Here is a 26,763-nt window from a genome sequence, read left to right as displayed (position 1 = left end):
CACATTAGGCCTCCAATGAGAAATCCCATTCTGAACCTATTAGGGAGCTTTCGCTGAAGTTGCTTACCCTTAAAGTGGTTTTCTTGGTGAATTTTGAATTGCAGGCGCTGGCTTGCAAGGAGTCCTTTCTGGTGATTATGAAGGATATGGTTTGAATTCATACTGCATCCTCCTTTGTCCTGAAAATATTGTCGCTCTTCCATTATCAGTTGGTCTGCTTGCCTTCCTTTAGTAAGCAAAGGAAAGATTTAAGTTATTTCACTCCTTGAATGTTAGGAGAATACTTTTGAGATATCTAATGGTCACGAATGAGTTTTGAAAGTTTGCTCATTTCTTCATGTTATTCAGTAGCGTTAGATGGGGAGAAGTTGCTACCAAGGCCTCATAGAAACGACGGCAGAAGAAGACCAAACGGCCCATCCAGTCTGCCCAGCAAGCTTTTGCACTTTTTTTTTCTCTCACATACTTATCTGTTTCTCTTAGCTCTTAGTAACCTTTTTTTATTCTATTTCCCTTCCACCCCCGCCATTAATGTAGAGAGCAGTGTTGGAACTGCATCTAAGTGAAATATCTAGCTTAATTAGTTAGGGGTATTAACCACCGCAATAAGCAAGCTACACCCATGCTTATCTGTTTATTCAGACTGTGTAATTCAGCCCTTGTTGATTGTTGCCTGAATATAGATCCACCTTTCTTCATTCCCCCCTGCAAATGAAGCAGAGAGCTATGTTGGCTTTGCATTGAAAGTGAAATATCAGACTTGCTCCCCTGCCGTTGAAGCAGAGGGCTATGCTGGGTATGCGTGAATTGTCAAAATTTCCTCCCCTGCCATTGAAACAGAGGGCTATGCTGGGTATGTGTGAATTGTCAAAATTTCCTCCCCTGCCGTTGAAGCAGAGAGCCATGTTGGCTATGCATTGAAAGTGAAATATCAGGCTTGCTCCCCTCCGTTGAAGCAGAGGGCTATGCTGGATATGCGTGACGTGTCAAAATTTCCTCCCCTGCCGTTGAAGCAGAGGGCTATGCTGGATATGTGTGAATGGTCAAATTTCCTCCCCTGCCGTTGAAGCAGAGAGTTTTCCATCATGCATTGGATTAAGGAGGTCATTGCGGCAGCTTACATTGATAAGGGCAAGCCTTTACCTAAACAGATCAAGGCTCATTCTACTAGAACACAAGCAGGGTCATGGGTGGAGTAATTTTGGTTTCTCCACAGGAGATCTTTAAGGCAGTGACTTGGTCATCCTTGCATTCTTTTTCCAAGCATTATTGTTTGGATGTGATTGCTAGGGAACAAGCCTCCTTTGTGGAGGAAGTGCTATGAGCAGTACCCTTCCTTGTTCTGGACTAGCTTGCATATATCCCATTCTCTGTACCTTTTCTAATTCCGCTATATCATTTTTGACACATACAGAATTGTCCAATTTAAGATTCCGTGCAATAGCACATTTTATTAACTTATAACAGAGATTTGGGTCTTTGACTCTTTTTAATAAAGTGCTCCAGCCACCTTTTAAACAAGCAGTCTTTCATGTCTTACCTTCTGGAATCAAAGTCTAATTGATAATGGAAAAATCTCCACCTTAGCAGCAGGGCTGTAGTCCTCCAGGCTGGGTGTATTTTTATCTAGTACTGAACCTTAGAATAAATTCATGAGTTTTTCTTCAAGTTTGCGCCCTTGCCAGCTTAAGAAACCAGTAACAAAACTCAAGTTATTGAGCTCTTCTTTTGCAAGTAAAATTGCTTGGTGGCTGATCCTTTAACCTATTCCTTGTAGTAGCTGGCTTGTGTGCCTCTTGTCTTCCAACATACAGGTTGTTTCTTGCAGCCTCTTAATTAGGGATTCAAAGCACCTCGGTGAGGGGCTGACAGGGCCACATTTAAGATTATAGGGCCCATAGGCAGAGGACTCTGGGTGGGTTGGGGGGGGGGGGTTCCAGAAATCAGAAAGCAATGGGGAGAGTCCCAGTTTTTGGGTGCCTTCAGAATTTGATGCCCTAGTCATATGTTTTTATTGCCTATGCCTAAATTCAGGTCTAGGGGCTGAGGTAATAAAGTGCAGAGTTTAACCTCCGTGGTGTGTACACTTTTTTTTTTGTACGCACACCTTACTGCCAATCCAGCAAAGAGTTCTGTGCACAAAGAATGCATGCAACAGTCTGCATACGGGTTAGTGCCCTCTCGTGCAAATTCCATGTGAATGAAGGTATTACCTATTTACCCCCAGTGCTGAAAGGTAAGCTGGCTTACTTGGTGCTGGAAACCTAACTCCTAGTTAGAGGTGGAGTAAAGTTTCCAGTGTTAATGTTCATCTATGGGCAAAAGCTGGAGTTCCGATGCTGGGACCTGTAGTCAGGATTTATGCATTAAAAACACAAAGCACATTTTTTGTACCTAAAATATGATTTATGTGCATAGAAAATGTTCAGTGGAATAGGCCAGGTCCTGGAGGTCATTTTTGATTATCATCTACTTTTGAGAGACAAATTTTGACAGTAGTGAAGAATATTTCTTCTTTTTTTTTCTCACTTATGATGTCCTTGCTGCAGTGACCCAGACTTTGATTATTTCAAGGCTGCGTTTCTGCAGCTCGCTTTATCTTGGACTTCCAGTTTTTAAGGCCATTTAGTATCTCTAGATTTGTCAAAATAAAGCTGCCCGAATCATCATTAGCTTGGCATTTTTTTCCTAAATCCATCACACTTTGTTCAATCTTCACTGGCTCCCTATGACTGGATGCTGTTCAAGATGTAGACTTTTTCTTTTTCTTTTTTTTAAACTTTTTAGGCATACAGAAAATCATTATACCCTATTCACATAGCAACAGAGTAGTCAGCAAATTTACAGTATGATGAAATTATGTGTAACATCTTACAATCGGACATCTCAGCTGTATATTTGCAAGTTATTCCTCACTATTCAGCAAGTTATATCACCAAATACCATGGTGTGCTCTGCAGCAACCTAGATTCTGTCATGTTTATGTCTTTCCTCTGACAGTGTAAATCCTTGGTCTCTCTTTATATACACAATTTCTCTCCTTTGCCTACACCAGTGTGCCAGGATGTGGTTATTGTAAAGCAGGCGGCCAACAATAACCGAGACACGAGCGCTCTGAATTGCTGTGGATCCTTAGAACCCTTCCTGTCTTTCCAGAAAAAACATAAAACCGGTGTAAGGCGAAAGGATGGTCAATAATATTAGAGATCTCCCGTGTATCTCTGGCCCAGAAATGTTTTACCCCTTGACAATCCCTCCGCAGGTGAATAAAAAGGAATTTAAAAAAGCCTTAAAAACTCATCTTTTCAAAGAAGCCTTCAGTATTCTAGATACTGTTTAGATAGGTTAGTCGCTTAGCTATCAATCAAATATTCAAATAAGTTTGCAAACTGTTGTGTTTTATTTAAGTTTTTTATAAATTAATGTTAGTTATATCTACTTTTATTTTTAAAATTTGGTTTAGTCGGATTGATCATGATGTTTTAATGTAATTTTGGTTTTTATTTCAGTTAAAGTAAGTTTTATTTCATATTTGTTTTTATTTTTATTTTATTTTTCTATAAAACTTATTAATTTAATTTTCTTATGAAAATATTGTAAACCGCTTCGGTCATTTCTAGTATTTGGTGAAACGGTATATAAATGTATTAAATAAATAAATAAATAATAAATAAAATATAAAGTTCCCAGCTCCCCACAACCCCACCAGCAACTGGGATCGGCTCCCCCTGAAAGAGTCTGGAAAGGTATCAAGGAGACCGATATGTTCTAAGCAGCAGCTTAATCATTAATTCAACCCTTCTAGCACTTATAGGTCCGTAATGTGCATCATTCTGCAACCATTTGCAGTCATTCACATGAAGGGTAGATGCAAATTCTTCATTCCGTTTAAATATCAGTTGCTGCTGAGCTTTTTACCCATGTTTAGCTAACAGAATACCTTGATTTACTGATATGCCCTGTGATGATGCTTCACAATCGCTAAAGAAACTCTCCGTCCCATTTAGGTCTCTCAAAAGATCTTATGTATTCAGAAGAGTTTCCAGGACGCGCCTAAGCTGATAGAATTTGCTGGATGAGCTGACATCAATATCAAATTCATCCCAAAGTTCTGAAAATGTTTTAAGAATTTTGTCTTCCCACAGTAAGAAAAAAAAAAGACCTTTTGCCTTCCATTTCTTAATCTCTGAGACAAAAGTGCAGCCCCGAGACGCATGGGTTTTTATATATGGGGGATAATGGCAGTAGCCTCTTAATCTGTTAATCCAAAAAACTTAAACCTGTCATCAGACCAGTAGGGTGTGAGCCAGTATTGGACCTGTTACTATAAATGGATCTATTCACATAGGGTCGCATTTTCAAAGGGTTACGCGTGCTGGGCCTGTTTTCAAAAGGTCTGGTGACGCGCGTAAAGCCCCGGGACACGTGTAAGTCCCGGGGCTTTACTAAAGGGGCGGTCCGGGGGCGGGGATATTTGCTGTTGTGTGAGAGGATCGCGTGCCTGCAGGCGCAAAATGTAAGATAAATTGGGGAGGGGGGTTAGAGTAGGGCTAGGGGGGAAAGGTTAGGGGAAAGGGGTGTGAAGGTCAGGTTAGGGGGAAGGGAACAGGGGAAGGCAGCTCGGCGCGTGCAAAGTGCACAATTGTGCACCCCCTTGCGTGCGCCGACCCCCGATTTTATAATGTGCGCGCCTGCGCGTGTCCATGTGTGCGCGCGCACATGGACGCGCTCGCACACCTTTTAAAATCTACCCCATAGAGGATGCAGACAGAAAAAAACATTGCAGGTAATTCCACCTCAATAAGCCTGATCTTTTCGCAATGGAAGCCAAACTGAGTCCTTATCTCTCTCAAACCAAGCCTTAAGGCAGATCAGCTTGGCAGTAATAAACTCTGAGATTGGGTAGCGCCAACTCACCCTGTTTGTCAGACAGATAGAGAATGATGAGTCTAATTCTTGCCTGTTTATTGTCAGATATAAATTTGGTCATAGCACTATGCAGCTCAGTGAACACTACATGGAACATGTTGGAATTAGTACAGTGACTGAGGCAAAATATTCATTTTAGGCCTGATTTTTAATCCCTTGCACGCTGCTGGGTCTTGCGCGTGCTATGCGCATTTTAGAAGGGGCCCGGCAGCGCGCGAAACCCCCTGATACGCGCACAAGAGCCAGGCCTCTTCCAAGGGGTGGTCCGGGGGGGGGTGGCCCGAGACAGCCCCATTCATCACTGTCCTGGACCCTCGTGCGGCTGCCGGCGCACGCAACTTATTTCAGGTTGGGCTCTGAAGTATTGGAACAAAACAAAAAAAAAAGAATTGGTAGGATTTGGGGAGGGAAGGGAGGTTAGGTAGGGGGTAGGGAACTGGGGAAGGCCGCGATGCGTCGTTGCGCAAATTTGCCGAATTTTAACACCCCCTTGCTCGCGCGGATTATAAAATCCAGCACGCATGTTATAAAATCAGCAAACCTTACAAAATCTACCCGTTTATGTACAATGATTTTGCCTTGCCAGGGGAAAATGAGATCTTCCCATACTTGTTGATTCTTAATTCTGCTGATAATGTGTCCATCTTTTTTTTTTTTTTAAAAAGGTCTTTATGATAAGTAAATCCTTCTTTTATCAGTCTGAATGCTGAGGGTTATCTGGGTACTGTAACCTTAAGGCCCACTGGAAATAGTTCCGATGATGTAATTAACTTTTATAATCAGACACGCACCCGTACATCTTTAACAACTCCATAATGGCTAGCTCAAATTGTGCTACATCCATCAAAAAAATGAGGACCTCATCTGTACATAGGGAGAGTTTGTTTCTTTCCAGCCACCCATATTCCCCTAACATCAGGAGAGTTTTGAGTTTCCTCTGCTAATGGTTTGATAGTTAAGTCAAACAGTAGTGGGGATAGCAGGCATTCTTCTCTGGTATCTCTTAAGATGTTAAAAAAAAAAAAAAGGGAGAAGAAACTATTTATCAATATACAAAAGCTTGCATCCAGACTATTAAACATTCTGGCATGCCAAACGTAAGAAAAGTCTTATCTGCATCTAAGGAAGTTCTCTAGCTGGAAATGCCCCTTTTCTTTGCCAGATGCAGTTTGTTAAATAGCCTTCTGGTGTTGGCGGTGGAGACCTGCCCTTTTTATAAATACTGTCTGGTCACCCTAAATCAGGATTGACAATTTCCTCCTATCTTATCCGCAGAACTTCAGAGTCTGAGTTCAACAAATTGTGATGGAGAAGGTACAGAGAAGGGCTACCAAAATGATAAGGGAGTGGAACAGCTCCCCTATGAGGAAAGACTAAAGAGGTTAGGGCTTTTCAGCTTGGAGAAGAGACGGCTGAGGGGAATATGATAGAGGTGTTTAAAATCACGAGAGGTCTAGAACGGGTAGATGTGAATCGGTTATTTACACTTTTGAATAATAGAAAGACTAGGGGGCACTCCATGAAGTTAGCATGTGGCACATTTAAAACTAATCGGAGAAAGTTCTTTTTTACTCAAAGCACAATTAAACTCTGGAATTTGTTGCCAGAGGATGTGGTTAGTGCAGTTAGTATAGCTGTGTTTAAAAAAGGATTGGATAAGTTCTTGGAGGAGAAGTCCATTACCTGCTATTTATTTATTTATTTAAAAACTTTTCTATACCGTCGCTAAGTTATATACCATCGCAACGGTTTACAAATAGGCACATAGACTAAGGTTAATCTAGGATATCGTACATTTTAACAGGTGCCAATAAAGTTCGGTTACAATTTCATAAATAAAATCATTATTTGAGTAATGTTGGTCAAGTCCAGGTATATTATTGAGTTACTATCTCTTTGAGATATTACTTCTTAAATGTAGGATTGAGTAAATTCATTCTCATCTGCCTTACTCTGTACTTTCAATCTCTGCCCTCCACACTCTTTAGTGAAGGCTTTTTTAAAGAGCCATGTTTTTAAATTTTTCTTAAAAGTTTTGAGATTATTCTGTAATCTGAGTTCAGGGGGCATCGTGTTCCATAGTATGGGCCCAGCCAATGATAAAGCCCTTTCTCTCACTTTTGTTAATTTTTCTGACTTTACTGAAGGGATTGTTAGTAGTGCTTTGTTTGCTGAGCGGAGGTTTCTTTGTGGAACGTGTACTCGTAAGGCTGTGTTTAGCCAGTCTGCTTCTTTATCATATATTAGTTTGTGTATGGTGCATAAGGCCTTGTATTTTATCCTGTATTCGATGGGTAACCAATGTAAGTCTGCTAGAGTTTCGGTTATATGGTCCCTCCTCTTTTTTCCCGTTAGTATTCTGGCTGCAGTATTTTGAAGTATCTGGAGTGGTCTTATTGATGTGTTTGGGAGTCCTAGTAAGAGTGCATTGCAGTAGTCAGTGCTGGAAAAGATAAGTGTTTGCAATACTGTTCTGAAGTGGGCGGGTGTGAGTAATGGTTTCAATCTTCTGAGGACCATAAGTTTTGCGTAGCCTTCTCTTACTTTTATAGATATGTGTTGCTTCAGATTGATTTCTGGGTCCATTATTACTCCCAGATTCCTTACTTTTTCGGCTATTTATTTAAAAAATTTATTATCCGCAAACAATAAGACATTTACATGTCCGTCTAGGCGGTTTACAAATATACATACATAAGTTAAAATAATCAAACACAACAGTTTTAGACAAAATAAAGGTCTAACAGTATATCGTATTATTGTAGTTAAGTTATATTGTACGCATCATTGAATAAATGTGTTTTTAAGTTTTTAAGTTGACTTAGAAAATAGCCACTGCTATTACTAGCCACGGTAACATGAAATAGACTTAGTTTTTGGGTACTTGCCAGGTTCTTATGGCCTGGATTGGCCACTGTTGGAAACAGGATGCTGGGCTCGATGGACACTTGGTCTGACCCAGTATGGCACGTTCTTATGTTCTTAAACAGGATGATAATGAGCTGCAAACTGTCCTTCCCTTTTTATATATATTAAGGAAATCCTAACAGCTAAGTTCTTGGAGGACATCCTGATACTATCCAAAGAGTTAAACCAAGCTAACAGAAGGGGGGAGCTAAATCTGGCAAGAATTTCTTGTACAGCCCAACATGAAAGCTCTCTGCTCCCAGGCATTGCCCACCCGGAAGAGCAGGGGTCGGGAACCTTTTTGGCTGAGAGAGCCATGAACACCACATATTTTAAAATGTAATTCTGTGAGAGCCATACAAGACCTACCAAATTAATTTACTACAACCCCCTACTCTCCTGACGCCCCCCCCAAGACCTGCCAAATTAATTTACGGACGAAGGGTAACCTTTGGCAAGTTCAAAAGCACCAAAAGGATTTGATGTCACTCAGGCTTTACCCTTTTGGGTGTCATGTATAAAGCAACAAAGTGGTCTAGAAAAGATGTTTCGGTGTCAGCCAAATTGTGACAGATGCAGACTTATGCCAGGTAGAGGTAATTACCGAATTGCTGTTCCTCTTATAAACTACCCTGTAAAGAAATGACCTGGCTTTAGGACTGTGCTCATAATATTTTAGTAAATTTAAAGGCCCTCTCAATTCTTTCCACTTGGAGTGGCTTAACTCCATCCCTTGCTTTTTCCAAAGAATTTTAACTGAATAATCAGTCTTCTGATTCTTTAATTTTAGTCACCAGGGAGTACTGCTTAATATTACGTTCCTTTTTCAGGTGGCTAGCATAAGCATCTTGCCTCTTAGGAAACACCTTAAAAAAATCTCTCAAGGCAGAGTGGGACTATAGTCAGACTCGGAGTTGTGCCTATTAAATTTGGATGCAGCTTCTGTCAGCCCATGGTGAACTCCATCTCCATGACTGTACCATGGGCTGGGCTACTTTAAAATCTAGAAAACCCCAGATAGGATGATGATTAGTCAGGCAACTGACTAATATATCATTTATGCAGGTCAGTAAAACCATATTTGGGGAGCATTGAAATAATCCCACTATATATTTTTGTGCCTGGATGAATAAAAATATATAGTCTCTGTACCTCTATTAAATTAAAGGTTTTAATCAGGTCCTTGAAACCCAAAATATGATTCACTGCTCCTCGAACATGGGAAGACTTGTCAGTCATGGCACACGTTCCAGTCACTCCCGATATACAGCCTTGATATGTTAGGGGTCGGGAACCCATGGCTCGCGAGCCAGATATGGCTCTTTTGAGGGCTGCATCTGGTTCGCAGACAAGTGTCGCCACACTTTCCAGTCCCCCGCTGACCCAGCTGCTCCCCGGTCCTCCTCCGCCCGGGCTTAAAATGCTGTCAGCCTGGGCGGAACGCGGCAGAATAGCTGGAGTCGGCGGCACCGGCATGCTCTCTTCTTCCCGCCCCTCCCCCCCCCCCCCCCCCGGCCCAGAAGAGGAAGTGGAGAGCAATGGGTGCGTGCGTGGCAAGAAGAGGCCACGCTAGTGTGGTCTGTCGGTCCGACGAAAAGAAGACTGCAGCGTGGCTCGGAGGAAAATAAAGAGCTTCAACCGCGGCCGATGGGACTCCTCCTCTGCGAGGGCTGAAAATGAAGGAGGTTAGCGTTGGGAGGAAGCTGCTGCTGCCGCGAGTTCCCGGGGTGGGGGAGAGAGAGAGTGAATGAGCGAGCAAGCCTGTGTGTTTGAGATCCTGTGTGTGTGAGTGAGAGATTGCATGTATGTGAATGACTGAGAGCCTGTATATGTGAAAGAGAGTATGTCTGTGATTGAGAGCCTGCCTGTGAGAGAGAGAGCATGAATGTAAGTTTACCATTGGGAACCTGTATGTGTAAGTTTGTGATTGAAAACCTGTTTGTGTGAAAGAGTATGTGTGTATGATTGAGATCCTTTGTGTGTGAGAGAAATTATGTGTATGTATGATTAAGAGCCTGTGTGTATAAGTAAGAGAGAGATCATGTGTGTCTATGTGTGATTGAGAGCTGGTTTAGGTGATGGAGCATGTGAGTATGTGATTGAGAGTCTGTGTTTAAATGAGAGAGAGAGACCATGTGTGTCTGTGTGTGATTGAGAGCTGATTTAGGTGAGGGAGCACGTGAGTATGTGATTGAGAACCTGTGTGTAAATGAGAGAAAGAGAGGACATGTTTGTAAGCATGTGAATGAGAGTCTGTGTGTGAGAGAAAAAGACAGCATGTATTTATGTGATTGAAAGCCTGTGTGTGTAAGCGTGAAAAGATAGACAGCATGTGTGTAAATGTGTAATTAAGAGCCTATATAAGTGAGAGAGAAAAAACATGTGTTATGTGAGTACTGAGAGCATGTGAGTATAGGTGTGTCATTGAGAGCCAGTGTGAGAGAGAGCGCTGGTATGTGACTGAGAGAGGAGAAAGTTCCAAGCAAACCACCCCGCCTCCTGCTAATTCAGAACAATCTCAGGACACGATATCAAACGTTCCCAGGTATGCAGAGCAAAAAAATTTTTGTATCCTTATTATTTTTCATTACTGGGTCTTTGTGTCTGCTATTTTGAAATATTTTGTTGGTATCTGGAAATGTTTTATATGAGTTTTTAATTATTGGATATTCCACTCATCAGCTGTTTTGAAATATGTTCTTTTTGTTAGTACAGTTTTACTGCTGATGATTTTATATTTCTTGATTTGTTTTATAAGGATGGGTGATGTTTCTTTTTTCCTTTGTTACACTGCATACAGAGACTCTGGCTTGTTGCAGTTTCCAATTCAGTTTTTGTCTGCATGCTTCTAGTTATGTGTTTTGGTCTCTTTATTCTATGTTAGGTGAGGGTCAGCACATGTGATTCAGGTGAGGTTTTCTGCTGGCGTGTAGTTTCTGTGTAGGACTCTATAGCAGCCTGACTTGGTCTGTTTTCCTAATAGGAGATGTATTGGTGTCTTAAGGCCTGGTGTAATATTTTCAGAGACTTATTGTACTTTAAAAGTGTGATCTTACATAAAATGCACACATTTACTTGTATTTAGTTTTAAACATATTGTATGGCTCTCATGGAATTACATTTTAAAATATGTGGCGTTCATGGCTCTCTCAGCCAAAAAGGTTCCTGACCCCTGAGCTAGCAGTTTTGTGCAGCCTGTTAACCCAGTAGGCCACTCTTCATGGGGGGAGATCTGGGTTGCTTTTCATCAAGTGCTCTTCTGCATCCCTCAGCTTGGGGACTCCCCACATGTCTTGGCTAATTCAGCCCTGCTATTTCAAGGGTGGGCAATTCCGGTCCTCAAGGGCCGGAAACCAGTCAGGTTTTCAGGATATATCCCTAGTGAATATGCATGAGAGAGATTTGGGGTTAGATTGTGGGGCTTGAGGATGCAGGAAATTTGCTGCCTCTCCCTCCCCCAAACATTTTCCACTCTAGGTGACAGGCCTAGTAGGCCTGTCCATAAATCCCGGCTTGGGTAGAGCCTCTTGTGGCAGCTACCAAAGAGAAGGCCCTTTAATTGACATTATACCCCTTTCTTTTGCCCATCTTCACCAGGATGCACCAGGAGCAGAGCTGGCGGGCTTAACGGAGCATTCGTCTCTGGTCTCAGTGGCTGCATTTCCCTCCTCCTCTTGTGTGCTGTCTTTCTAAACTGGAACATATTTGGAGGTTATGGTGAGGGAAGAAATAGTGAGGGGACATGGGGAACATTGAGAGGGAGATGAAGAAAAGTGGGTGAAATGGAAGGGTAAAGTAGAAACATGGGGAGGTGGGGCAGATGGGGAGAGGAGTAACATGGGGAGAGAAGGGAAGAAGAACATAGATGACAGAAGGAACATGGGGGAAGATGAGGGCAGAGGAAGAATATGAAGAGAGATGTGACCGTAGGAACAGTGAAACATGGGGAAATTGGAGGAGATGAGAGTTAAGAGCAGGGAGGAGAGGTGGAATGTGGGGGAAGATGGTATTTCAGTTTCTCTCTCTCTCTCTCTAACTCCTAAAACTTCCTCTTGGTATCTAGGAATCTCCAATATATTTTACAGCTGCATATATATATATATATATATACAAATCTTAAATTTATAACAGGTCTTATCATTATGCAAACAAGCCTGTATGACTAAAAAATACCTTGAACTATTGTGCTCCCACATAGCTTGTCCTTTGAAACAAGTACCTAAAAATAAAAACTAAAGGGAAAAACAAAGATAGACCATCAGGAAATAAAAGAAGAATACAGTAAAATAAATGTAACCCCATCCCTGATGTAGGGGACTATAACTTGTCTTTACTCTGCCTAATTGTAAAGAACTACTTTGAACAAACATTTCTACGGTAAATAAAACGTTTCTCTGTAAAACGAACCAAGACAAGAAGAATGCACAAAAACATTCAAACGTAAGCTAAAGACCTGGCTCTTCACCAAAGCATACACCTAATTCCCCCACTTTCACACTCACACCCATACTCTCCTTCCCTCTCCCCCATTCCTCACTCCCACCTCTAAATTCCTCCTTCGCCCCCTTCCTGTTCAGTCCTCTTACCTTTTCCTGATTTCTCAGCTCGCCTTCTCCTTTTACCCCATCCACCCCTCCTCCCCACCTACACCCCCCACCCCCTCCCCATCCCCCCTCCTCCCGTATAACTCTACACAATTGTATTTCCATGGCATTGCTGTATTTATGAATACTTTGTACATAGTGATACTCTATATATATTTGTAAATTTTGCTCATAAGTTTTGTTTAATTATTTCCCTCCTCTTTTCCCCCTCCTCATTTGTTCTTATGTTAAATTCGTTATATCTGTTCGATGTAAACCGCCATCCCAGGCGCCTGTTTCAGTTACACTGTAAACCGATGTGATATCCCAGATGAACGTCGGTATATAAAAATTTTAAATTAAATTAAATTAAAAGTGCCAAAAATAGGCATTAACACCTCCAAGTAGAACACAATTTCAGTACTTTTTTGATCATGTATGCAGAACTTTGCTTTTGCTGTGTTCATCGCAAGAGCAACTAGACGTCTGTAGATAATTGTTTGTGTTTTTTGCTGGAAGGAAAATTTAAAATTTTTCACAAATCTGCTCTCCTTAAACAGCACTACCAAATTTAAAGAAAGCATGATTAGTAATTCAGTCAGAAAGAACAAAAGAAATGTTTAAATTTTCCATTTTTAGGCTTTCTTGGTGTAGATGTGAAAGCTTCTTACATGCTAATTCTGAGATCTTTATAATGTATTCCCATCTCTGGCAGAGGCTGAGCAAAGGAAAAGGGCTTGCTTACAGGATATCCCTTGGCTGAAGTACTGTATTGTTTTGCCTATTACTTGTAAGGGTGAATATAGCGAACAGACCTTTAGTAGCCAGCTGACTAAAAGTGAAATGAACTTGTACATTTGCATCTATTTATTTAAAGGCTTTTATATACCGGAGTTCATGTACTAGTACATACCACGCATTGGGATGATTTACCCCTGAAAGTTTGATCCTCTGCTTGGCAAATAGTGGCCAAAAAGCATAAGAACATAAGTTGCCATACTGGGTCAGACAAGGGTCCATCAAGTCCAGCATCCTGTTTCCAACAGTGGCCAATCCAGATTACAAGTACCTGACAACTGCTCAAACATTTAAGCAGATCCCATGCAACTAATGCCAGTAATAGCAGTGGCTATTCCCTTAAATCATCTTGATTCATAGCACTTAATGGGCTTCTCTTCCAGGAACTTATCTAAACCTTTTCAAAACCCACCTACACTAACTGGAATTTGTTGCCACATCCTCTGGCAACAAATTCCAGAGCATAATTGTGCGATGAGTGAAAAATAATTTTCTCCGATTAGTTTTAAATATGCTACTAGCTAACTATATGGAGTGTCCCTTAGTCCTTCCATTATCCAAAAGAGTAAATAACCGATTCACATTTACCCGTTCTAGACCTCTCATGATTTTATAGACCTCTATCATATCTCCCCCCTCAGCCGTCTCTTCTCCAAGCTGAACAGCCCTAACCTTTTTTCCTTTCCTCATAGGGGAGCCGTTCCATCTCCTTTATCATTTTGATCGCCTTTCTCTGTATCTTTCCATTGCAACTATATCTTTTTTGAGATGCGGCAATCAGAATTGCACACAGTACTCAAAATGTGTTCTCACCATTGACCACAGATTTTGTTCCTCAGATATCGCCTGTTAAAATAGCTATTTGGTTGCTATTTAGTGTGTTTTAACACTTTAAAAAAGATATTCACCGCACACATGAGTTGGAGTCTGCTTGTATGCTTCATTGAAAGGTTTGACTGTCCCCTATTGTTATCCTCAAACAATAATTCATTCATCTAGATAAGTGCCTTTAATTTGCTTCCCCCAGTCCTCTGAATAAATTTACTCCTGCTCAAGGGAGAAGTAACTCAATTTTCAGTGAATATTTCCTACGGGAGCAAAAAAAACAAAACTTTTTTTTTCCTGCTGTGGAAAACCAAGGAGAAATTACTACTTACCTGATAATTTCCTTTCCTCTAGTAAGGGCAGGTCAATCTCCCGAGTGGGTTATGTCCCTCTGCCAGCAGATGGGGATGGAGCAAAAGCCGACATCGCAGCCATATAGTCCCGCCCCGACATCAGCCCGTTAGTATTCTCTGGAAAACCCAAACTGTGGACAAGACTGATTATACTTGAATATTACTATTAACAATCAATCATTCATGTTTCCCAACCAACAGGTACACTGAGCTCAGCCAAAAGAAGGAACATAGCTAATAAACTAAGGGCTAGAGGAGAAGCCACTTACCAGTTTTCAATGAAGAGCAGGAATCATACTCTGCATAGCTCGCCCGAAGAAAGGCTAACCACAAACTAAAACATTGACGGCTGAGGGCGGGTCGGGGATTGTGACCTGCCTTTATAGAGGAAAGGAAATTATCAGATAAATAGTAATTATTCTTTCCTCAGCGTTTGGGCAGGTCAATCTCTATAAGTGGGATGTACCAAAGATAATCTCAAGAAGGGTGGGAGGCTGCCAGCGGTCCAATCAATGCTGCCTGCGCAAAAGTGGCGCCCTAACATCCAAGCGGTAATGCCTGGAGAATGTGTGCAAAGATGATCATGCCGCTGCTTGGCAAATTTCAGTAGGCAACAACAAATGAAGCTCTGCCCATGATACCGCCTGAGCCCTTGTGGAATGCTCTCTAACCTGTTTCAGCAATGCCGCCTCAGCAGCCGCATAGGCTGCCGTACTGACTTCCTTAACCTAGTGGGCTATCGTTGCCAGTGTCACGGGTGCTTTCTGTTTACCTCTACCATGAAGCACAAACAGGTGATAAGACTTCTGAACAGTTTTAATAATCTCCAAGTACCGCAATAAATGACACTTAACATGGTACTCAGCTTCATCTCTGTCCCTATCCAAAGCAGGCAACAAATGAAACTCTGAAACCACCTTTGGCAAAAAAGAGGGCAAAATCCAAAGTTTAACCACACCGGGAGTCAAATGGAGTAAAGGCTCAAGGCAGGAAAGAGCCTGCAGCTTAGAGACTCAACATGCTGAACAGATTGCTACCAGAAAAACTGTCTTTAAGGTAAAAAGCCACAAGAAAAAGAGTATGCAGCGGTCGAAAAGTTGGACCTGCCAAGAACTCAAGGACCAAGTTAAGATCCCACAAAGGCACCAGAAGCTACAACCGGGGTTGAAGATGCTTAACTCCCCATAAGAAACGGGACACGTACAAATGGGAAGACAAAGGCCCTCCATTGACTCTTCCACTATAACAAGCCAATGCTGCAACTTAAACCTTAAGGGCCAAACCCTTAAGTAAGCCATCCTGTAAAAAATCCAGAATCAAAGGAATATCCACCCTCAGTGGTTGAGTACCTCGTTTAGAACACCAGGCCTCAAAGATCCTCCAAACTCTAACACAAGATAGAGAAGTAGAAAATTTCCAGGCCCGAAGAAGAGTGGATATTAGTGCAGCCGAATAATTGAGCTTCAACAACCTAGCCCTTTCAATGGCCAAACTGCAAGTCAGAATCAACCCAGATTCTCTTGCAGAATGGTCCCCTGACATAACAGATCCATCTGAGACAGTAGTTGGAGAGGACTTGCCCACAAGAAGTCTCTGGAGATCGGCATACCACAGCCTTTGAGCCAACCAGGAGCCACTAAAAGGACGATGTTTTTTTGACTTGCCATCTTCTTTACCAGCCTGCCATACAGCAGGGAACCACATGGCCATTCCTGAATGAGAACGTCTATGCCCATCGCTTTTAGGTCCCACCTGCGACTGAAGAAGTGTGGAACTTTCGCAGAGATGAAGTTCGCCAACAGATCTAGAATGGGTAGGCCCCAGCGGTTCATCAGGAGCTAAAAAGCCTTGTCCGCCAGCTCCCATTTTCCTAGGTCCAAGCTTCTCTTGCTGAGGAAATCGGCTTTAATATTGTCTTTTTCTGGCAATGTGAGAGGCGGAGATGTCTAGGAGATGCTGCTCTGCCACACCATGAGTGCATCTCCGACATCAGTTGAGTCTTAGTTTCACCTTGATGATTGATGTAAACCACCATCGTCACATTGTTGGACATTACCCAGATTGCCCGAGCCTCTAGCCACTCAGTGAACTACAGGCACGGTAACCGAACTGCTCATGCCTCCAGTCTGTTGATGTTCCAGTGCTGCATTCCAGCGCCCTTATACAACTAACTTCTGACAGTGAGCCCATCTGGCCCCAGAGGCTTGCATCTGTTGTGAGCACCAACCAATCCGGCGTCTTCAGGGAAATTCCCTTCCTGAGATGATCCGCCTGTAACCACTAGTCCAACTGGAACCTCACTTCTAATGGAAGGAGCATAAGTCTGCAACTGCGAACTCCATTGGGAGAGCAATGCGTGCTGAAGAGGGTGCATATGAGCCCTTGCCCAGGGAACCATTTCCAATATGGCAGCCATCAATCCCACGACCTGCAGATGATAACACTTGGTCGGATGAATAGAGTTCCGCAGGGATCAAACTTTATCATCAACATGCAGATCATAGACTCCGGCAGAAATACTCTGCCCTGCCTTGTATCGAACGGAATCCAGAGATATTCCAGGGTTTAAGACACTTGCAAATTGCTCTTGGCCAGATTCACCACCTGGCCTAGCTCCCGTAGTAAGGAAACCACCCTGCAAGAAGCGTGAAGACTGTCTTGCACGTCCTTGGCTCGAATCAACTAGTCGTCCAGAAAGGGGTGAACTAGAATGCCTCCTTGAGGAGGGTACCTTGGAAAAGGTCTTGGGGGCCGTGGCTAGCCCGAAAGGCAAAGCCTGAAACTGGTAATAACAATCCAGAATAGCAAATCAGAGGAACCGCTGATGTTCCCGAAGGATGGGAATATGTAGAAACAACTTCATCAGAACTAGAGATGTGATGTACTCCTCTGCTTGTACTGCCATTATAACAGAGCACACCTTTTCCATTCTGAAATGTGTGACTTGTAAATGACGGTTGACGTCCTTGAGATCCAGTATGGGCTGAAACAAATCTTCCTTCCTGGCCTCAACAAAATAAATGAAATAGCAGCCTGTATTTCGCTGTGATTTTGGAATGGGAATTTCCCCATTCTGGTTCAACAGCCTTTGTAACGTCGCTTCCTCTTCTACCCTCTTCTGAGGGGAGTTGTGAGGAGAGACCATAAAAGCATCTGGAAGAATGCGATGAAATTCGAGAGCATATTCGTCTTGAACCACTTTGAGAACCCATTGATCTGAAGTAATCTGGATCCACCTGTGATAAAAACAGGATAGATGACCACCTATCTTCTGCACCACCAGGTGAGCCCACAAACCTTCATTGAGATGGAGGGGCTCCATCTCCAGAGCCCACATCCTTTCAAGGTCCTTGGGGGCAAAAGGACTGAGACCAGAACGGGACCTCTGGGAAGAATCTCCTGTATAAGGCTGAAAACGCTGGTAGTCTCAAGAATGGCCACATGCCCGAATAGACTGGGCAACAAGGGATCTGGGTCTCTCCCCATTTACTTGCCAGTTTTTCTAATTCATTGCCAAATAAAAGCGAGCTCTTGAAGGGCAGCTTGTTAAGATTGGCCTTTGAAATAGAATTTGCCGAACAGTTGCACAACCACAGCTGCCACCTAGCTGCAATAACCAAAGCAGCTCCCCTGGCGGCTGTATGAAACAAATCACAGCCTGCATCAGCTAAGAAGGTGGCCCCCCGTTCTATCATAGGTCCAAGGTCGGACTTGGTGCTAGCAGAATCTTGACAAAGACACAAGGTTGCCCAAGCTACCAAAGCTCAACAAGAAGCAATTTGTAAGTTCATCGTCACTGCCTCAAAGGCTCACTTTAGAATAGCCTCAATCCTTCTATCTTGAGCATCCTTCAGTGCTGCACTTCCCTCTATCGGGATGGTGGTACATTTTGTGACAACACACCAAGGCATCCATTTTAGGGAAATGCAACTGCTCTCTGGCCTGTGGATCCATGGGATATAAACACACTAAATACGTCCTCCTTTAAAAATCGCCTCTGATACACTCCATTCCATATTAATCAACTTCTGGATTGCCTCCAGGAGGGGAAAGAAACAAGCAGCCTTGAGTAGGGTGACTAAAATGGGATCCTTCTGCATCCCCAAGGAGTCAGACCCATCTTCTCCAAGGGTCTTCAAGGTTTGAGAGATCAAACTCGGCAATTCATCTGTATGAAAGAAACAGAGAAGAGTTCTATAAGGCTCCAAATCTGGGAGAATCTCCCCTTTCTCACCAGGAGAGCCACCACCATCATCATTGGTATCATCTTGATCCATCTGCATTTGAACCTTGTCAGACCACGCTTTGCCATGGAGCTTGACTGTGGAGACACGTGGAGCAGCACTCTAAGTGCATGGACCTACATTAGTAGGCAATGCCAACTCAGAAGACCGCCCGTATAGAAATGTCTGCAATCCCTGGAAGAATTCTACATTTCCAGGCCGCATATGCCCAAAGCTGACATCCTGAGAGCGAGTGTCTCCTGATGACTCAGTCCATGGATCGACTGAGGAAGGGGACACTCCTGTTGTGCCGCTCTCGGTCCCCTCCCTGCAGACTGAGAAGATGGACTATTGTCTGCAAAATCAGCAGGCGGTAAATCTCCCCGAGCATCCAGGCAGCGCTGACACAGGCTTAAGGACAGCTCTGAATGGTTCTGATGTAGCATGCAGCACAAATAGATTAGCGGTTAGGGTTCTTTGCCCCGGACGCCATGGTTGTAAACTTGCAGAATGGTAAAATCTCACACGTAGATTATGTGCGCAAAAATCCCATGCCCAAAATGGATGCACAAAAAAAAGTGCGCGCAAATATACATGCCTAGGCTGCATGCTCAGCTAAGTGCCTAAACTGAGTGCCCAGTATCAACACCAAAAAAAGAGATGCGTGCCAATGGCCCGCAGCGAAAAATGTGCAAAATCACCTCTTGGCCTACCACGTGCTAAAAGAAACGAAGCCTGGGAGAAGGGCCTAGCCAAACAGCTACTGAACCTGCTGTGCCTGCACTAACTCCTCACCTCACTGAACTCCCCAGAGATGTGAGCTGGACAGCCAAACGCCGAGGTAACAGACCCTTTCTCCTGCTTGCTTTTTTCCTCTCGCTGTTTTTTTGTTTTGTTTTGTTTTTGTTTTTTTTAAGTAAAGTAAAAAAAACTTTTACCTGAGCTCAGCTCTCCCTGGCTGAGAACAGGAACGGGTCACGGCTACGGGGAGGAGAGGGCTAAAGCCTTTATCGCCGAGCCTTTCTCGGCCTACAAGTGCTAATTGAAATTTTAGGTCCACGCCAGTCAAGGCTATTGGACTGAGGGCACTCTACTGAGGGAGGGTCCGCACGATATCACCCCAGGAGGCAAGTGGTGCTATATAGACGTCTTGTCTTTCTCCTTTCGATTCTTCTTTTCTCCTTTTTTTTTTTTTTTTACGCGCAGGCAAACCCCTGAAGGGAAACGCATTTCCACCATCTGCTGGAGACTGATGTCTGGGTGGGACTATATGGCTGTGACGTCTGCTTTTACTCTGTCTCCATCTGCTGGCAGAGGTGCATAATAACCCACTCGTGGGGATTGACCTGCTCGAATGCTAAAGAATGGCAGACTTCCTCTTGCATACCTTTTTTTTTTTTTTTCTTCCCCCTTTTACTCTATCCTGTGGCACCAGAACTGAAGCTGAACAGTTACTCTAGAATAAAGTTGGAAAAAAAAAGCAGCAAACCTTTCTGATGGGGTTTACATGTGAACAAAGGAAGATTTATTTTAAGCACCATATTTAGAAAGTCAGCCAGTATTAACTGGTGGTGTACAGCCATGATACTGACCTCATCGGTTGGAGCCCTCATGGTCTATGCTTGTAATACTTACAAACAGGTTTCAATTGCTAAATATCATCCTACTTGCCAACTAAAAGAAACATTTCTGTTTTGAGTTGTTCCATATGTTCTGTTGACAATGTAGGAAGGTTTGTACTACTAATAAACCTGTTTAGTAAAATTGAGAGAACCTGTACCCAGTTGTGCCTAATACAGATTAAAGATAGATAATGCATTCTTAATTGCAGATTTAACTTTTAGATAAACTGGTTACTAAAATTCCCATTCTATTCCAGAGAAAATAGCATTTAGAGTTTTATTAGCTCCTCTGTACAAGTAAATCGGGGTGAAGCTATGTATCAGAATACCTTGCAGGACTCACATTGGTGAATGAAAAAATATTAGTACAGGAAATATCTGAAGATTCCTTTTAAATGTTCAGTATGAACCTTTCCAGCTTTTACTATTTAATGAAGAACACCTGGATTGTGTGTGTCCTGCAATGATATAGCTTAGGACTTCTTACTCGCTGAGCGTAAAAGCTGGAATGCTGTAGTTTCCTTGGTTTATTCCTTGGATTAAACAGTGAACAAGTGAAGGAAGAGCTCGGGGGATTAAGATTTATCTCAAATGAGATACAGCCATAATAAATGGCACACATTTTCTAATAGTTATAAAAGCATAGGAAAATATATGGACAAAAAGGAAAGGCGATTTAGGAATAAAATCAAAAGTAATAATAGAGCAAAGAAACGAGCAAATTGCTATTATAGGCGAATCTCCATTTTTCTCTCTCTCTCCTACTTCCACTGATCAAGTCATGCACACATTTATTGTCTGTTCACCTCTTAATACATAATTAATCAAATAAAATACAGACATGTACCATGTAACATGGTAAACAGAGGTAACCGTTATTACATCCACTCATCCAGGCTGGTTGGCTCTTGCCTGTCTTCGCGCCTTTCAACCTGGTATAGCTGCTTCTCCCACAAGTAGGGTCCCAAATCAATCGGAGGGAGGTGCCGTGCTGGTTGCGGGCATCTTAGTGCACCGTGAACAGCTGAGAAGCAGAGACTCCCGAGAGCAGATTGTGCCCCTAGCATTAACTAGATACCGGTGTGGCTACATGGCTGCTTTGAAAATTGCGCCCACCTCCGTGTAGCCAAAAGCACTAGTCTTGCGTCATAGCACCTATAGTTTTAGCTACGGCAGGAAAGGGTGGGGAGTTCATTTTGGATGCCAAACGGGTACTTTCCTGCATGCACTTTGCTCCTGTGGGGAAAAAAGCCCATGGACCTGCCGGCCTGTATCTTCAAAGCATTTGAAAATGATCTTGTGGGTACAAAAGTACTCATGGATCAGGAACCTCCCCAGCTATTTTCAAAATTGCCCCCGATTTGTCTTTTGGAGGTCTGGTAAAAATAGTAATTAAAAAAAAAAAAAAAAGGTGTAAGCAGCTCCACTGTCCTGCATAATGTTATGCTATCCTCAGAAATCATAACTGGTGAAAGAATGGGCTTTATTGCCAGAGCAAGTCAAAGTTCAGATGGAGAAGGGACTTGGGTGGTTTTTAAAAGCTCAGGGGATGCTGCATCGTCTTTGTGGTTGGTCCAGAAAATGGTACTGCAGCCCTGCAAACAAGACCGTTCATACTTTGAGTAATTTCATTCTTTCTGCTGCTTTAAGAATAATAAAGGACGACCTGTTGTTTTATAGTAAGGTTATCGGCTCACTGTAAGAGAGTGCACACTTGGAAGAGGCAGATTTCCACCCAACAGTGGTGCCAGTTGTCACATTTTGTGTGCTTTCTGGTTTCTTATGCTTGCTAGGTAAACTGGGTTATTGCAGCAATAAGGCATTCTGCTTTATTTTGTCAAGATATCCAGCCCGCACAGCTTTTGTTTTAAAAACAAAACACTGCAGGCCACTTTTTTAAAAATCTTTTTCCAAAAGAGTTTTGCTGTAGACACAGAAAGCGATGTTTAAAAAAACAAAAAAAAAAGTAGATCTGGCTCTGTTTAGAAACTGCTGAAGGAAGATAAAAGTCCTTTTTTTTTTTTTTTTTTTTTGTAGGTTGTATTTTCATGTTTCATGCTCCCACCTTCTGCACTTCTGCTCCTCCTAGTAATTTGCTGAACTTGCTTCTGTTTGTTTTTTGTCCTTCTGGCAGGGCTGCAGCACGTGACTTGCTCTTTTTTAGTTAAAGTTTATCTCTGCCCTGGCATACTGTGCAGTGTGACCGCCTTACCTGCCATGGGTGGTAGCTGTTTCTAAGTGGTGAGTGTGTCTTGCTTCAATTTTTTAATCCAGGGGGACTCTGCATGGAGACGAAGCGGTGAAAACAAACAGCCAGCCCAGCGGACTAAAGACGACCCCCCCCCTGCCTCCACGCTGTGAGCCATGGACAGTAAGGAAGAGAAGAAGGACAGGAGGCAGGGATATTTTGCTAGGTAAGCATACTGTTCCCATGCAGCGACTCTTTCTTTCTTAAAACTTTGTTTCGGTGTTGGGAAAAAGCGTGGAGTTGCTGAACGCCGTAGCTGGCTGCGGGCTGGCCGGTCACATTGCTAGCTGAAATCATTTTGCAGTGTGGAATCAGCGGAGCGCGCCCACCGATGGGTTCGGGATCATACATCTGTCTGCCTTACGCTCCTCTTTCTCTTGTCGGGTGCAAGAGCTTGATGAGCCTTTTCTTCCACCTTGATAACGATGAATCTCATCAAGGGCCGTCATCAATGACAATTATACCCTGAAAGAGCTGTCACTGCAAGCCGAGCCTAGTGCAAAATGTTTTGGACATTCCTAATTGTTCCTACACTGCCGAAAGTTCTACACTTTGTAGACATCACAAAACTGCCCGCCTTGATGCAGAGTCTGCAGGTACTTTTACCCCTGGGCTTCGCATCACTTTTGAAAGAGAAAGCACAAGCACGTTTTTCCCTTTTGAAAATTGCCCCGGGAGAAAAGGAACCATTGCAGATTGGCATCTGCTTTTTTTTTTTTTTTTTTTCTGCGGGTACGAAAATACCACTGGCAAACTGGAAAATGTAATCTGTATGCATTGTTTCCCTCCCCTGATCTAAACATGCCCCCAGGAACAATGCTCCTTCTTACCCAGGTAAAACTACGCAGCTAGTTGACTTCCCGCACGTACTTTCTGTACCCAGGTAAACATTTTTAGATGGGCAGATACTTGGGTAAATGACATTTGAAAATTGTCTTCAAAATGTCTTTGGTTCCCACAAGTGATCTATTGCTGCAGGGATCTGATCCTGCGTACACTGAAGCCAGTATTTAATTCAGTCCTAATTTTGTGTTTATATTTTAGTATTTATATTTAGTGTTGTTTTGGAATCCATTATAAATTTGGTATGCCTGGTGCTGGTGTGGTGGGTATCTGAGCAGTGCACTGAGTGTCTTTGGCATTACAATTGCCGCTGCATTTATGCTACTTTTAAGTGTTAGGTATTTTCATTTTGACACAGTAAATATTACAGATTGTGCATGCAGTTGACGATGTGCAGAGAAAACTAAATCGTATTAGCAGATGATGGGGAAAATTTAGATTTCTAAGGGAGCTGACTCAAAAGTTTACATACTGAACAATTTCCTAAAACACTACAGACCTGGTAAGAGGTGCCCAAGGTGTCACCCATGACCAGTTCTTTCACTCGAGATGCAGCTCCCAGTTGACATTGAGTGAAATGCTTCTGATATTGCCATCTGTTGTGCTGCTAAGACCTGGCTGTTTGATACTTTATAGTGTTGGAGCTCAAGAAGCTTTGACCTTCTTGCTATAAATCCTCGAGGAAAAATCCTTTTCTTAATAAATATAAACAAAACTCTTTTCTTCAATTTTTGTATGTGCTAGGGAACTGTTCTTTTCTCCTAGGAGTGCACCAACCACAAGCTTACCCTATCAGGAGACACATACCCCTGTAGCAACTCCATGGTCGGCTGATCAGATGGCAGCATAGAGCATAACACATGGAAGAAGCTCCCAAACAGAAGAAAAATAGCTTATTAAACATGGACAGTGGAGCTTTCAGGATGTCCACAATGAATATATGCCTGAGACAGGAGCATAGTAGCTGATGGCAGATAAAGACAAGTGGCCTATCTTGTCTACCTAGTTATTTTGGTCTACACAACTAAAGATATAGCCCAACTGCCACTTGTATAAACTTGACTACTTGTAGGATATCACTTTTTATCCAAGCCAGTTTTTGTTGTCTTTCTCTTTGGTTCTCTACTATCATAGATAGATGAGCATACAAGTTACTATATTTAATCTAACACCAAGCCCCTCCCTGCTTCTTTTTACCAAGTCTTGTAACAGTCTAAAGAACTACCCAAACTCATGAAGCTCTTGCATGAAAACTAGTGAGGCTATTGATTGAACATCCAGCTATCTTGGTTCCTGTGGTTATGTTAGATAGTACCTGACCACCACCTGTTGCAAAGATGGAACCTTGGACCGAGGCGAGGTTGATGCTACCTGCAGGGAGGAGCCCTGCAGGTCCTCGTCTTCTGCTGGCGGAGCTGGCTGGTGTGGAGACCCAACAGAACCTTCACCAATACCAGCCCTCGGGTATTGGGGCCGGTTGGACTTAGGCGCAGGTCTCCAAAAATGTACAAATCCATGAAGGGCAAAAGCACAAGTTGAGTCAAGGTTCATTGGGTTGGGGCAGGCAGCGATCCAACGAAGTCCAGAAGTGTACCAGGAGTTGGGCACACAGCAATCCATCAAAGTCCAGAAGCGTACCAGGAGTCGAAGCCAGCAGCAATCCAACAAAAGTCCAGAATGATCCAATGTCAAGGCCAGAGAAGCAATCCAGTAAGGGACAAGGACAGGAACACGGGGTCAGTAACACGGCATCAGGCACTAGCTACTCACAAGGAGCTCGACCTGTTTCTGAGGCAAAGCATTGCAGGCAGGAACGGGCTTAAGGGCTGACGTCATCCGAGGGAGCCGCGGGAACATTCCCGCCATGGTCCCTTTACGTTCCGTGGGAGGTGCGTGCGTGCACCTAGGGAGTTGCTGGTGGGGCCGGACGTCGGCTCTGGGCTGCAAGGAAGCTTGACATTGGCAGTGGCTCCCTGCCGCTGCAAGGGAATGTGGGGCTGAGCCAGGGTAGCGCCGGATAAGTGTGGAGCTCTGCGGCCGGTGTGCGCAGCACCACCAACGTGCTGGCATCAACCCAGTTGGTTTCTGGAGAGTTGTACTCTACTGGTTCCAACTCAGCTGCCCCATGGAGACCCAGTGTATGCAAATTTATCTCATGTATATTTATTGTGGATATCCCGAAAACCTAACTGGCTGTGGAGTCACAAGCACAGGCTTGTGAAGTTCTTGACGATAGAAGCTCGGTCGCAGGGCTTGTGTACGTGCGGGGGGGGGGGGGGGGGAACCCCAACAAAATAAACTCAGCTTATTTGGAAACAATATCACTAAAATCAGTTTTTTCCTTTCTCAGCATGTTATCAAAATGCTTATCCACTCTTCTTGCCGCCCAGACTACTGCAACTTGCTCTTTGTGAGTCTCCTACCTAGCCATCTCTCTCCACTGCAGTCTATTCAGAATTCGGCTGCACGACTTATCTCTCTCACCGTTGCTATGGTGACTTCCTGTTTGCTTCTGCATACAGTTCAAACTTCTCTTACTCACCTATAAATGCATTCACTCTGCAGCTCCTCATTACCTACTTTTCTCTCCATACCCTTTTCCTCATAAACTCCATTCATCCAGTAAGTCACTTTTATCTGTGCTTTTCTCCTCTACTGCCAGATCATAAGAACATAAGAAATTGCCATAGTGGGTCAGACCAAGGGTCCATCAAGCCCAGCATCCTGTTTCCAACAGAGGCAAAACCAGGCCACGAGAACCTGGCAAGTACCCAAAAACTAAGAAGAACCCATGCTACTGATGCAATTAATAGCAATGGCTATTCCCTAAGGGGCGGATTTTAAAAGGCCTGAGCGCCGGCATGCCTATTTTGCATAGGCCGCCGGCACGCGTAAAGCCCCGGGACGCGCGTAAGTCCCGGGGCTTTCGAAAAGGGGCGTTTCGGGGGCATGTCCGGGGCGTTCCCGAAACGACGCGGCATTTCGGGGGCGGGCCCGGGGGCGTGGCGCCAGCCCGGGGGCGTGGTCGAGGCCTCCAGACCAGCCCTCGGGACCAGAGGACGGAGCAGGGCTATGCGCGTATCTTATAAAATCCAGCGTACTTTCGTTCGTGCCTGATGCGCGAACAAAAGTATGCGATCGAATATTTTTTAAAGATCTACCCCTAAGTAAACTTGATTAATAGTCGTTAATGGACTTCTTTCTCCATCGCAACTATATATTTTTTGAGGTACGGTGACCAGACTTGTACAAAGTAGTCAAGGTGCAGTCTCACCATGGAGCGATACAGAGGCATTATGACATTTTCTGTTTTATTCACCATTCCTTTCCTAATAATTTCTAACATTCTGTTTGCTTTTTTGAATGCCTCAGCACACTGAGCCGACAATTTCAATGTATTGTCCACTTTTATGCCTAGATCTTTTTCCTGGG

General features: G+C 43.4%; 1 protein-coding gene across 1 annotated transcript in view; it reads left to right on the top strand.

Moving 5' to 3' along the window:
• The window catches only part of LOC115088351 (nuclear receptor coactivator 7-like), a 236,081-nt gene that overhangs the window by 22,893 nt on the left and 186,425 nt on the right, over positions 1-26,763 (top strand). Inside the window, exon 2 of the mRNA XM_029596530.1 lies at positions 22,515-22,654. Coding sequence (XP_029452390.1) covers positions 22,605-22,654 — 50 coding nt within the window. The 5' untranslated portion in view covers positions 22,515-22,604. The remainder of the gene's footprint in view (positions 1-22,514; positions 22,655-26,763) is intronic.

Source organism: Rhinatrema bivittatum, chromosome 3 (genome assembly GCF_901001135.1).
Source record: "Rhinatrema bivittatum chromosome 3, aRhiBiv1.1, whole genome shotgun sequence".
Lineage (NCBI taxonomy): Eukaryota > Metazoa > Chordata > Amphibia > Gymnophiona > Rhinatrematidae > Rhinatrema > Rhinatrema bivittatum.
Note: the sequence above shows the minus strand (reverse complement) of the source record. Positions and strands in the feature narration are given on the sequence as shown.